Source organism: Mobula hypostoma, chromosome 6 (genome assembly GCF_963921235.1).
Source record: "Mobula hypostoma chromosome 6, sMobHyp1.1, whole genome shotgun sequence".
Taxonomy (NCBI): domain Eukaryota; kingdom Metazoa; phylum Chordata; class Chondrichthyes; order Myliobatiformes; family Myliobatidae; genus Mobula; species Mobula hypostoma.
The window spans coordinates 93,377,861-93,392,728 of record NC_086102.1 but is presented as its reverse complement, the minus strand read 5'-3'; the positions used below and the strand labels follow the sequence as shown (position 1 = coordinate 93,392,728).

Genomic DNA, 14,868 nt, shown 5'->3' with positions numbered 1-14,868 from the left:
TTACTATATTCACTACTGCGCTGCAATGTAACTAGAAAATGGATTTGAAATGAAGAGGCTATTCACTGGTAGCGTCTTCAACAATTTATTTTTGTGATAAACCTATTTTCAGTCACATTAAATTACCAGGTTGCCTTTCAGGTAACATATTTTAGATTGATTTATTTTTAAAGAAATTTTAAACTATGCATAGTCATGCTGAACCATGACAGAGTTTGCATTTGGTGATTTGTAAATGAATTTGCATCCCACTCTCAATCTCTACCCAGAAGGGTGATGTGTAGGCAAAAATTACAGCTGGTAATGTAGCAAATGCATCCAACTGTGATTGCCCATCACTGATGCTACTTTCATGTTAATTTCCTCCCAGATCGACATTTACGGTCTAATCATACCATTTGTCAAATACATCTAAAAACAACACCAGTCATCCAATCTAATTTCCCTATTTGCAAGGAAACATGTAGAAGATGGCAAATACAGAACATCATTTTTTGAATTCACAATATGATTTTTTAACCTCCTTATACAAAGAGAAAGTTTGAAAAAATAAAGAACAGTCACAAACAGCACGCAGTACTGTTTCACTGGTATTAATATACATATTAGGGGCCTGGCGTACTGTCAGTGACCTTCACCGGTCCACTCCCAACGTTGGAAACCCTCTCTTCTTCCCTCCCACCATCGGAGACACTGACGAGTCCTCTCCCACCACTGTCAGAGACACAAACTGGTCCCAACCACCAGCCATGACACTGACCCGTCCCCTCCCACCGCTGGAGACACTGACCCGTCCTCTCCCACCGCTGGAGACACTGACATGTCCCCTCCCACCACTGGAGACACAGACCTGTCCCCTCCCACCACTGGAGACACAGACCTGTCCTCTCCCACCACTGGAGACACTGACCAGTCCTCTCCCACCGCTGGAGACACTGACATGTCCCCTCCCACCGCTGGAGACACTGACCCGTCCTCTCCCACCGCTGGAGACACTGACATGTCCCCTCCCACCACTGGAGACACAGACCTGTCCCCTCCCACCACTGGAGACACAGACCTGTCCCCTCCCACCGCTGGAGACACAGACCTGTCCTCTCCCACCACTGGAGACACAGACCTGTCCTCTCCCACCACTGGAGACACTGACTGCTCCCCTCCCACTACTGGAGACACAGACCTGTCCTCTCCTACCACTGGAGACACTGACCAGTCCTCTCCCACCACTGGAGACACTGACCCATCCTCTCCCACCGCTGGAGACACTGACATGTCCCCTCCCACCACTGGAGACACAGACCTGTCCTCTCCCACCACTGGAGACACTGACCTGTCCTCTCCCACCACTGGAGACACAGACCTGTCCTCTCCCACCACTGGAGACACTGACTGCTCCCCTCCCACCACTGGAGACACAGACCTGTCCTCTCCCACCACTGGAGACACTGACTGCTCCCCTCCCACTACTGGAGACACAGACCTGTCCTCTCCTACCACTGGAGACACTGACCAGTCCTCTCCCACCACTGGAGACACTGACCCATCCTCTCCCACCGCTGGAGACACTGACATGTCCCCTCCCACCACTGGAGACACTGACCTGTCCTCTCCCACCACTGGAGACACAGACCTGTCCTCTCCCACCACTGGAGACACTGACATGTCCCCTCCCACCACTGGAGACACAGACCTGTCCTCTCCCACCACTGGAGACACTGACTGCTCCCCTCCCACTACTGGAGACACAGACCTGTCCTCTCCTACCACTGGAGACACTGACTGCTCCCCTCCCACTACTGGAGACACAGACCTGTCCTCTCCCACCACTGGAGACACTGACTGCTCCCCTCCCACCACTGGAGACACAGACCTGTCCTCTCCCACCACTGGAGACACTGACTGCTCCCCTCCCACTACTGGAGACACAGACCTGTCCTCTCCTACCACTGGAGACACTGACCAGTCCTCTCCCACCACTGGAGACACTGACCCATCCTCTCCCACCGCTGGAGACACTGACATGTCCCCTCCCACCACTGGAGACACTGACCCATCCTCTCCCACCGCTGGAGACACTGACATGTCCCCTCCCACCACTGGAGACACTGACCTGTCCTCTCCCACCACTGGAGACACAGACCTGTCCCCTCCCACCACTGGAGACACTGACCCATCCTCTCCCACCGCTGGAGACACTGACCCATCCTCTCCCACCGCTGGAGACACTGACATGTCCCCTCCCACCACTGGAGACACAGACCTGTCCTCTCCCACCACTGGAGACACTGACTGCTCCCCTCCCACTACTGGAGACACAGACCTGTCCTCTCCTACCACTGGAGACACTGACCAGTCCTCTCCCACCACTGGAGACACTGACCCATCCTCTCCCACCGCTGGAGACACTGACATGTCCCCTCCCACCACTGGAGACACTGACCCATCCTCTCCCACCGCTGGAGACACTGACATGTCCCCTCCCACCACTGGAGACACTGACCTGTCCTCTCCCACCACTGGAGACACAGACCTGTCCCCTCCCACCACTGGAGACACTGACCCATCCTCTCCCACCGCTGGAGACACTGACATGTCCCCTCCCACCACTGGAGACACTGACATGTCCCCTCCCACCACTGGAGACACAGACCTGTCCTCTCCCACCACTGGAGACACTGACCTGTCCTCTCCCACCACTGGAGACACAGACCTGTCCCCTCCCACCACTGGAGACACTGACCTGTCCTCTCCCACCACTGGAGACACAGACCTGTCCTCTCCTACCACTGGAGACACTGACCCATCCCCTCCCACCGCTGGAGACACTGACATGTCCCCTCCCACCACTGGAGACACTGACATGTCCCCTCCCACCACTGGAGACACAGACCTGTCCTCTCCTACCACTGGAGACACTGACCTGTCCTCTCCCACCACTGGAGACACTGACCCATCCTCTCCCACTACTGGAGACACAGACCTGTCCTCTCCTACCACTGGAGACACAGACCTGTCCTCTCCCACCACTGGAGACACTGACTGCTCCCCTCCCACCACTGGAGACACTGACCCGTCCTCTCCCACCACTGGAGACACAGACCTGTCCTCTCCCACCACTGGAGACACTGACCTGTCCTCTCCCACCACTGGAGACACAGACCTGTCCCCTCCCACCACTGGAGACACTGACATGTCCCCTCCCACCACTGGAGACACAGACCTGTCCTCTCCCACCACTGGAGACACAGACCTGTCCTCTCCTACCACTGGAGACACTGACCAGTCCTCTCCCACTACTGGAGACACTGACCCATCCTCTCCCACTACTGGAGACACTGACATGTCCCCTCCCACCACTGGAGACACAGACCTGTCCTCTCCTACCACTGGAGACACTGACCCATCCCCTCCCACCACTGGAGACACTGACATGTCCCCTCCCACCACTGGAGACACAGACCTGTCCTCTCCTACCACTGGAGACACTGACCTGTCCTCTCCCACCACTGGAGACACTGACCCATCCTCTCCCACTACTGGAGACACAGACCTGTCCTCTCCTACCACTGGAGACACAGACCTGTCCTCTCCCACCACTGGAGACACTGACTGCTCCCCTCCCACCACTGGAGACACTGACCCATCCTCTCCTACCACTGGAGACACTGACCCATCCTCTCCCACCGCTGGAGACACTGACCCATCCCCTCCCACCGCTGGAGACACTGACATGTCCCCTCCCACCACTGGAGACACAGACCTGTCCTCTCCTACCACTGGAGACACTGACCTGTCCTCTCCCACCACTGGAGACACTGACCCATCCTCTCCCACTACTGGAGACACAGACCTGTCCTCTCCTACCACTGGAGACACAGACCTGTCCTCTCCCACCACTGGAGACACTGACTGCTCCCCTCCCACCACTGGAGACACTGACCCGTCCTCTCCCACCACTGGAGACACAGACCTGTCCTCTCCCACCACTGGAGACACTGACCAGTCCCTAACAAATCATCCACCATGACCCTTGAACCTGGTGCTCCTTACGACTGTGTGCTCGATCCACTGCTGTACTCCCTGTAGCCACGTACAGCATCAGCTCAGCCTCACCAAAGACACCACTGTTAGAGGCCCAGGACAGAGTACAGGATAGAGATAGCAAATCCCGTGTCATATATCCTGAACAACCACCTAGACCTTAGTGTCAGCGAGATGAAAGAGCTGGTTGTTGACTTAATAAAACAGGGTAAACACAACCCTATCCTCATCAACGGAGGGCTATAGAGAGGGACAACAGTTTTGTTCCCAGGCATTCATATCTCCAGCAACCTCTCCTCGTCCCTCCATACTGACGTAGAGACCATCAGCATAAGTATTTTCTTAAGCACCTGAGAAGATTTAGCTTGTCCACAAATATCCTCTTGACCATCCAGAGAATTGCTATAGAATGTGTCCTGACTTCTTGTATGTCAGCCTGGTATGGCAGCTGCTCTACTCTGGAGTGATAGGGCCAGCAGAGGGTGGAAACACTGCCCAGTCCATCACAGTCTTATCATTTTCTTCCATCCAGTCCTCCTTCACTGTGCATTGCATCTGGACATTTAATAGTGTTGTCAACAGTGTCGCCTGCCATTTTTGGCCATTTATTTTCTTTCTTTTACATTCCAGGAGAAGATACAAGAGCTTGAAAGCTCAGAAAATAATACTCGTTTGTTCCCCACTGCTACCAAACTTATGAATCAATCACCTCCTTCACACACCCTTCCATATGGTGCCGTCACCTACTCAAATTTAACATCTCTCGGTTATCCGCTCTCCGCTTCTTTTTGGATTTTGGACCTAATCAGTTCCTCTCTACCACCACTCTGCTCCATCCAGCAGAATTAGTCCTTACTCTTAATAATTTCTCCTTTGGCTCTTCCCACTTCCTCCAAACTAAAGGTGTAGCGATGAGCACCCGCATGGGTCCTAGCTATGCCTGCCTTTTTGTTGGCTTTGTGGAACAATCTATGTTCCGTGCCTATTCTGGTATCTGTCCCCCACTTTTCCTTCGCTACATCGACGACTGCATTGGCGCTGCTTCCTGCACGCATGCAGAACTCGTTGACTTCATTAACTTTGCCTCCAACTTTCATCCCGCCTGCAAGTTTACCTGGTCCATTTCCGACACCTCCCTCCCCTTTCTAGATCTTTCTGTCTCTATCTCTGGAGACTCATGTCTACTATAAGCCTACTGACTCTCACAGCTATCTGGGCTATTCCTCTTCTCACCCTGTCTCTTGCAAAAATGCTATTCCCTTCTTGCAATTCCTCCGTCTCCGCCGCATCTGCTCTCAGGATGAGGCTTTTCATTCCAGAACGAGGGAGATGTCCTCCTTTTTTAAAGAAAGGGGCTTCCCTTCCTCCACCATCAACTCTGCTCTTAAACGCATCTCCCCCATTTCACATACATCTGCTCTCACTCCATCCGCCCGCCACCCCACTAGGAATAGGGTTCCCCTGGTCCTCACCTACCACCCCACCAGCCTCCGGGTCCAACATATTATTCTCCGTAACTTCCGCCACCTCCAACGGGATTCCACCACAAAGCACATCTTTCCCTCCCCCCCACACTTTCTGCAGGGATCGCTCCCTACTCGACTCCCTTGTCCATTCGTTCCCCCCCATCCCTCCCCACTGATCTTCCTCCTGGCACTTATCCTTGTAAGCGGAACAAGTGCTACACATGCCCTTACACTTCCTCCCTTACCACCATTCAGAGCCCCAAACAGTCCTTCCAGGTGAGGCGACACTTCACCTGTGAGTCGGCTGGGGTGATATACTGCGTCCGGTACTCCCGATGTGGCCTTCTATATATTGGCGAGACCCGACGCAGACTGGGAGACCATTTTGCTGAACACCTACGCTCTGTCCGCCAGGGAAAGCAGGATCTCCCAGTGGCCACACATTTTAATTCCACATCCCATTCCCATTCTGACATGTCTATCCATGGCTTTCTCGACTGTAAAGATGAAGCCACACTCAGGTTGGAGGAACAACACCTTATATTCCATCTGGGTAGCCTCCAACCTGATGGCATGAACATCGACTTCTCTAACTTCCCTAATGCCCCAGCTCCCCCTTGTACCCCATCTGTTACTTATTTTTATACACACATTCTTTCTCTCTCTCTTTCTCCCTCTGTCCCTCTGACTATACCCCTTGCCCATCCTCTGGGTTCCCCCCCTCCTTGTCTTTTTCCCGGACCTCCTGTCCCATGATCCTCTCATATCCCTTTTGCCAATCACCTGTCCAGCTCTTGGCTCCATCCCTCCCCCTCCTGTCTTCTCCTATCATTTTGCATCTCCCCCTCCCCCTCCCACTTTCAAATCCCTTACTCACTCTTCCTTCAGTTAGTCCTGACGAAGGGTCTCGGCCTGAAACGTCGACTGCGCCTCTTCCTAGAGATGCTGCCTGGCCTGCTGCGTTCACCAGCAACTTTGATGTGTGTTGCTTGAATTTCCAGCATCTGCAGAATTCCTGTTGTTTGTTGTCTCTTGGTTATTCTCACTTCCGCATTTCATTTTGCACTATTGTGGTGTGCACTACTATACTTCTCACCAGGAGCTTGTTTTTGTATTCAGTCCTGTATTTCCTGTTCTACTTATCATTACCATGTGCACCATTTCCTCTGCAGACTTTATGCAAACAAGAAATTTCATTGCAACCTGACATCTATGACAATAAACTAATATGAATATGAATGACCCTAAATGGTCTAGTCCCTCTGTCAGTGAAACTGACCAGTCCCTGTCTCTCTGTCAGTGACCCTGACCGGTCCCTGTCTCTCCGTCAGTGACCCTGACCGGTCCCTGTCCCTCCATCGGTGACCCTGACCGGGCCTATCTCTGTGTCAGTGACCCTGACCGGCCCTGTCCCTCCGTCGGTGACCCTGACCGGCCCCTGTCCCTCCGTCGGTGACCCTGACGGGTCCTTGTCCCTCCGTCGGTGACCCTGACTGGTCCCTGTCTCTCTGTCAGTGATCCTGACCGGTCCCTGTTCCACTTCGATGGCAGAAACAGATTCAGTGTACAAGTATGTCTTGCCTTAGCAGCATAGACGTGTCGTCATTCACAAACTGTGAGTTGGATAGATCCAGGTCCACCAACAACATCAGAGCCTTCCCGCCATCAGTGACACACTTACAAGGTGAGTACTTACAGCAGATGCATTTTCATTCCAATTTTAGTGAGTGAATTGCTCCTCCAGAAATAGATTCAAACCTCTGCTCGTTGGCCTATCTGCTCCTGTGATACTTAACACTTGTGGTTATTCAACCTCTGGATAATAGCGAAAGAAGCAGCCCGTTCAAAACACACCTGCCAGTTGTTTCAGCTGCAGCCACGTACCAGCAGTAGTCTCACACAACAAGGAAACTGATTATTATTCATTGTGCCAATTTACAAGATAAACATTGTAGGGGTGGAACTATTCATTCTCTCATTGAGCAACAGCAACAAGACAGAGGTCTCACCCTGTACCACACTCAGGAGAGTATTATGCATGTCATCTAGCAGCCTGGGTAGGTCCTCCAGGGTATATCTGAATATGGTGAAATCTTATATACACCTGTGTTGTCCTCTTGGACTTGTTAACACCTTCCACTAATAATTAATCAAGACAGACATACTTAAAATTTGCACCTTTAAGGAATATTCTCACGTAATCGCATAAGCAAATAAAAGTTAAATCGTGTGCTTGTTTGTCGATGGTTTAAAACCTCCCTAAGGGACCCTTTGAGGGAGATTTAATAGATCCTGTCAGGTGATACTGTTCTGAGAAAACAGCTAGCATGTCCTCTGATTGAGAATTCAAAGGCCACCACCTGTTAGCAGGGTTGCACGTAAAATCCAACCCTAGTGGCTAAAAAATTACAATATTAGACAATAATTAATACTCCTATCTATCTCTTTATGATTATTCTACACTTTATTTTTATTAGACTTGGGAATAAAATAATATTTCAAATAGTTTTAAAAAATACTTTCATCCATAGTAAAAATATTGCAAAATGGGTATTTAACCTAATCACATGTCTAACGTCCACAACTTTATAAAATTTGGAAGTGAATTTGATCCTTTCCCGCAATGGATTTCCCAAATAAGCTGACATATCTAACTACCAACTACAAGTGATACAGATGAAGGCATAAAATGACAGAGTCATTAATGGGCTGGACAAATAGGGAAAACTGTGCTAAACTGATTTCAAAGTACACTTTATGAGGCCAGTAAAGATAATCATATTATGCACCGAATGATAGATAGACTGTGAGGAAGATCAGATTAAAGTCTGATATGTAATAAACTGTGAGAAAGGTAGCAAAATGCCTCAGGAGAAAATATACGTGACAAAATGGGCAAAAGCTGGTCATTTGAAATCAAGTGTGAGGAAATGGGAGGAATAAACGAAGACTATAGAAGCTAAATGGTTCATTTTAAAGGAGATGTAAAAATTGAAAAATCTGCATATTTCTTTGAAGGTGATGGTTATGTTAACCAAACAGTTAAAAATACATGTGGAATACTAAGCTTTATGAAGGAGAGGCATGAAGTACGAAAGTCGCGTCTCACAAAGCCAATGCAAAGCAGTAACGTGGTTACAGTTGCTGTACAGTGTAATATATCCGAGGCAGCTGATAATACAAAGTTTGGTGGCAGTGTGGATGTGAGACAGCTCTTGAGGGATGTATATAGACAGTTTAAGCTTAATAGGCAAGGAAGTGGCAAGATAGAATGTGTGGAAAATATACAACATCATCAACTTTGGTAAACTAAAGGTGAGAATCTGAAAGTTGCTGTAAATTTAGAGGTGTCTGGTTCTTTATATAAAAATCAACAAAAAGTACATGCAGGTAACAGCAAGTCCACTACTATAGGAGGAATTGTGTATCTTACTACAAACAAGAGAAAATCTGCAGATGCTGGAAATCCAAGAAACACACACAAGATGCTGGAGGAACTCAGCAGGCCAGACAGTATCTAGGAAAAGAGTACAGCTGATGTTTCAGGCTGAAACCCTTCAGCAGTGTGTTGATTGTGTACCTTGTTCAACTTACATAGGGTTGTAAGAAGACTGCATGTATTCTCACTACTTGGAAATGATACACTTCTGAAAGTTTATCAGATTAATTACTGGGTTGAGGGGTTTGTCCTATGGCTCTACACTCTCTTGGGATAAGATGACTGGGAAGTAATCTCATTGAATCTTCTACAGTTTAACAGAGTATGGATGAGGTTTTCCCGGCTGGGATATCTAGAATCACAGGTCATGTTGGCAAAACAAAGCATCAACTATTTGGATCAGAAATGAGAAAGAATGTCTTCACCAAAAGGGCAGTAAATCTGTGAAATTCTCCAACCATGAGTGCTGAGAAGGCTCAGCTAAGAAGTTTCTTCAAAACATAGATCCATGCAACTTTAGTTATTAAGAGAATCAAGGGACATGGGATTAGTCTAGAAAAGATAAAATACCATCTTATTGAATAGCAGGAGGAAGTATGAAGGACCAATTGGCCTAATTCTGCTTTTGCTTCTTACGTTATGCTATGGGAGCCACCCTTAACAGGGTATTGAAGAAATTTACTTGAATGCGCCTCGAAAAAGCCAATACACTATTAATGGCTGAATGGTCTCACTGTGTGCTGCACTGTTGTATTACAGTGCAAATCCAAGAAAATAGCTTCTTAAAACATCATGAACAGATACACAAACATTCAGAAAGGCATTTGGAATAGTAATCTCTCCATCCAGAACACTTGAACACCAGGACAAAAAGCTCAACTTCAACTGTACAAAGCCCTGGTTAGACCACACTGATTTCCCTGTAATCTGCCCACAGTGAATGTGAGAAAGTCACAACGATACATCAGCCTTGGAAGGAATGTAGCCTTGATTTACCAGAATAATATATGGACTTCAAGGGTTAAACTCAGGTTGCAGTCCCTTGATTTAAGATCTTGACCAAAGTTTTAAAGATACTAAGAGAAACTAATACGGTAGAATTTATTTCCACTCTCAGAATTAGAGATCAGGAGTCATTTGAAGAAGTTTAAGTGTTCTTGGACCATATGGGTTTCCCCTGGCTGATCCAGTTTCCTGCCACATTCCAAAGGCTTGCAGGATGATAAATGCTATAAAATACCATTTATAGTAGCAGGAGCAGCAAGTTGATTGGCATGTGGGAGATATTAGGTTACACAGATACTAATGAAGAAATTAGATTGCTGAGAACGTTCTAAAGGCTGACGCAGACTCAATGAGCTGAATGACCATTTCTACATCATACAAAATGTGACAAGTAGTCGAAAAATGAAATGATTATTCAGGTTTGAAAAGGCTCAGTCAATTATTAATCCTAAACTCAAGATTAATAGGTTTTTGTTAACCAAAGCTACTAAAAGCTGGGTATGTGGTCAAAGATGAACCATGACCTCACTAGAACAGTCTTGAACTATTACGTGGTTTACCACTATTCCCATGTTCGACTTCTACAACAATGAAAACGTATTCTTGGATACGCGCCCACAACAAAACAAAAGTCATGAACAGATCTACAGGTATATGCGCAAGGCAGTCAGGATTACTTTTTGGGACTTTATTTTTCTGTCCATTCTTCTCTATTCTGCTATCTCTGTATCTCAAAGAATCCCCTAATCCACCCCAACCAACCATACACATAAGCCTCCAACCATAGCCCTAGACAAATAATGAAAAAACACACACACTATCTCATTTCATGAACAAAGTACTGGATTATTTTCATTACACCTTCAGCTTTGATTGCCCACAGCGCAAGTAATGATTTACTTACTCTTTCAGTTTGTGGATTCTGAGGTGGCCAATGAGACCAAATTGGGAGTAAATAGACATGAGGTGCTTGATGGGACTGGTAAGTAAATAGCTTTGGAGCTGGTATACTCTTTCCAGTCATGTACAGTACACTGGGTTTCTGTGAGCTCCCAACAAATGGACTGGTTCAAATGTTCCTTCTCCACTTTAAGAGGGCATGGACCAAGAATTTCCAAAGGTCTGTGGAGATGTTATACTTCTTTTAATAAGAATTTCATAACTTTCAAATCTTTTCTTCTGTCCATCCAGTGGTATATTACCTGTGATAGAGCTGAGAATGGCATATTCTTTGGGGTAGCCTGGTTTTAGGTATGCAGATGGTGCTTTGGAGATGACTGAATGTATTTAGGCCCTCAGTTTGGGGAATAATGGCCTGAGAGCTATTTTCCTATACTGCCAATAGATTTGGAGGACTCCGTTGAGACAGCATTGGTAACAATTCCTCAGTGCTTTAGATAGTCTGATATGTGTACTTCATGTCTCTCTGAGAAGTGTACAGGAAAGTAGGATCAGAGCTGCCTGGTAAATCGTGAACTTTGTGAAAGGTTTGAAATTACAATAATCCAGCACTTTCTTCTACAAAAGGCAATTGATTGTCGTAATGAATGTGATGGGTAACTCTCATCAGCCGATGAGATGTAGACAATATCATCTACATCTCCTCATGGTTCTCTCCAATCGAACAGTGGTGTTGCACAGTAAACAGGTTAGTTGAGAACCTTTGCTTTGCAGTTGTTATGCATTACCTTCTCTAATTGGCTTCAGTGAATGAAGGAATAATAACTTGGAGCTAGGCCTCTGAACCTAAATACACAGAAGCACTTGTGCATTACAACCCAATGACTGAAGTTGGTGTCATAATGGTTCTGGAGTGGAGATGAAGTAGAAGGAAAAATATCCCACTTGTCTTGTTACTTACCTCTACTTTAGCAGGAAGCTTACTGGAGGCAATGTCGCTGAAGTGCAGCAAGAAACACTGATCAGGATCTGAAGGCAGTTATGCAACCTTGTTTGACCCCAGAGACCGGGAATGCTGTGGACCCATCGGTTAAGATCATGGAGATCAAGAGAAAGACAGCAGGACTTTGATTTTTTGGTTAAGATCACAACTTCTTGCCATCATGCAACAGATGTAAGATAGAAATGAATCAGTAGCTAAATCTGAAAATACATTTTTGGTTGAGTTTTTGTAGAAGTCAGAAAAGACTAAGTAAAAAGATTAAGATTGGTGCTGCTTCCAGATTTTTCTTATAGTTGTTCTTAGTGGAGATTCTGTCTTGAAATGAAGCTAATTCACCATGAGATTCAGTGTGCAGCTTTGGACCATCAGACTACAATCAGATTTGTCTCTCTTAACAACTGAAGGCCTCTGGTATGTTCTCATCATCCCAGATGTGGAAGTTGAGGTTGTGTATTTGTGACTGAAGTTCTTCACCACATTTTTGAACTTCAGTGGAGATCATGTTTCCCCCTGAAGCTTTGCTGCTGTTTACTTAGCATATGGCTAGTACCACATACTGGTCATAAATGGCTCTATAAGTGGACTAATTAGTTACCCAGAAATGGAGTAGAAGAGCTTTATATCATGGACACTGTCACAGTTGAAGAGATCTTGAAAATATTCCTTCCAGCAATGCTAACAACTCTCTATGCTTCATAAAATATTGTTCTTCTGCAGGATGGACCTAGGATTTCTGAACTGTAGATGGTGTCAGTACCCTAAAGAACAGGCACCTGTCAGCGAGTAGCTGCATCTCCTGCATTCTTTCCACACACTATCTCTTCTTTAGCTCACATATATCAACAAGGATCTGCATGGTAGGTGGTTCAAAAGGTTCCAATATTTGAGATCCACAGTGAATTGGCAAATTGGATGCAAAATTAGCTTGGTGATAGGAGGCAGAGGTTGGTAGTTGTGAGTTGATTTTCAGATTGAAGGTCTGTGATCAGTGGTGAGCTGCCAGGGTCAGTTCTTGGTACTTTGTTGTTTGACTAACAACTTGAATGCATGTTCTCCTTGTGATCAGGTACTCCCAGTTTCTCCTCCATGCCAAACACATGGTAATTGGTTGGTTATTGGTCTGTAAAGTTACCTCTGGTATGAGTGAGCAATACAAACATTTAAATGGAATTGATGGGTATGGGGAAATACGTAAAATGACGAGACTCCTCTGAGAATGGCATACACCCAATGGGTTGAATAGCCTCTTTCTAAGTGGTAAGGAAATAGATGTTCAATGAACAGGATGTCAAGTACATCATCTTCTCTAAAGGAAAAATAGAAGACGAATGCTGGTACAGTAATTGTAGCTCTCCTTGTGGAATAAATGACTTCCCAACCCTCTCTGACACTGAACCAACACACTTCAGTCATCAGTACATATATCCCCAACCCTGAAGGCTACAGATAGTGAATCTGTGGAATTTGTTGCCACTGGCAGCTGTGAAGGCTAGGTCATTGAGTGTATTTAACACAAAGATTGGAAGGTCTTGATAATTCAGGGCATGAAAAGTTATGGGAAGAAGGCAGAAGAATGGGGTTGCAAGGGGAAAAAATAGCAGAGCAAGACTGGATGGGCTAAATAGCCTAATTTTGCTCCAATATCTTATGGTCTTATGGATGCAGCCTACAAGCACACCACACATAAATCCCTCACGAGAACACAACAACCAGACATAGAAACTTAGACCTGTGGAAAATAGATGCAGAAAGAGGAATTTTGGCCCTTTGAACTGTTCTATCATTCAATTTGATCATCCAAATTCATCACCTTGGTTCAGTTTTTTCCTCAAATCCGTTGGTCTCCTTTGCACTTCCTGAATTTATTTAGTGATTTGAGATCAACGTACTTCCGTGGGACATAGCCCACAGTTCAATCACCGCGTAGGTGAAGAACTATCTCTTTATTGTACACCTAAATGGCTTACCTGGTGTCTTAGGACAGTGTTCCCTGCTTCCAAATATGCATACTGATAACAATCTTCCTGCATTTTGTCTGCACAGTATAATCAGGATTTTATAAGTTTCAATGAAATCCCTCTTATTCCTCTAATAAAATATGTATGAATGACCCATTCATCCCCATACACAAGTCCTACTATCACAAAACCCAGTTGGGTAGACCTTCTGCATTTGCAATCTCTTCACAACAAGAACATCTTTCCTTGTACACCAAATCAAAACTTCGCAATACTGTATACTGAAGGTGAGCTTTCAACAAAGCACAGTACAATTCCATTAAGACATCCTTAATATTCACTTCTGGAACCAAACTGCACAACCATAATCATTACCTCAGTATAGCAACATGATAACATTGCACAACAAAGTATTTTCCTATTACCTTCTTGGATGTTTTTATACAATTTATGTATAATTTACTTTGTTCTAGTGAATATTGTGTATCTGATGCTATATAACCATGATGCTGCTGCAATACAGTTTCTCACTGTAACTATGCATACATGTACTTATTCGCATTATAATAAATTCAATTTTGACTCTGATCCGTTCTACTGTACTCAGATCCACTCGCCATACAAGCCATTTGCCACCTGAACTGTCTCCTTCCCCTGCATGCTTCCCTTCATTGGCGGGTGCACAATAATACCCAGGTCTTGTTTCACCTCACTAAAAAACACAAACTCAGGCAGCAGATATGAATATGCACAATGTCCACCTGCAAGCCTTAATAGCTCAACACATAGAAAACAGAGGGGTACAGAGGAGCTGAGGTATATTGTAGTGCCAAAACAGATGGGGAAGATCTTAAATAAATTCTTTGCATCTATATTTACTCAGGAGACAGATGCAGAGTCTATAAAAGTGAGGCAAAGCAGCATCAACTTCATGGACCCTGCACAGATTACAGAGGAGAGGTGTTTGCTACCCTGAGGCAAATCAGAGATGATAAATCTGCAGGGCCTGACAACACATTCCCTCAATCCCTCAAGTGCAGAAATTGCCGAGCAGAG

General features: G+C 46.1%; 1 protein-coding gene across 8 annotated transcripts in view; it reads right to left on the bottom strand.

Moving 5' to 3' along the window:
* The window catches only part of mcf2la (mcf.2 cell line derived transforming sequence-like a), a 307,378-nt gene that overhangs the window by 251,070 nt on the left and 41,440 nt on the right, over positions 1-14,868 (bottom strand). For 3 of the 8 annotated variants that reach the window (XM_063051232.1, XM_063051234.1, XM_063051235.1), the window contains exon 1: positions 7,517-7,591. The exons of 2 other annotated variants lie outside the window; for them this stretch is intronic. In XM_063051232.1, the coding sequence (XP_062907302.1) occupies positions 7,517-7,547 (31 nt within the window). In that variant the 5' untranslated portion in view covers positions 7,548-7,591. 3 more of the 8 variants (XM_063051226.1, XM_063051227.1, XM_063051228.1) reach the window with 3 other exon arrangements.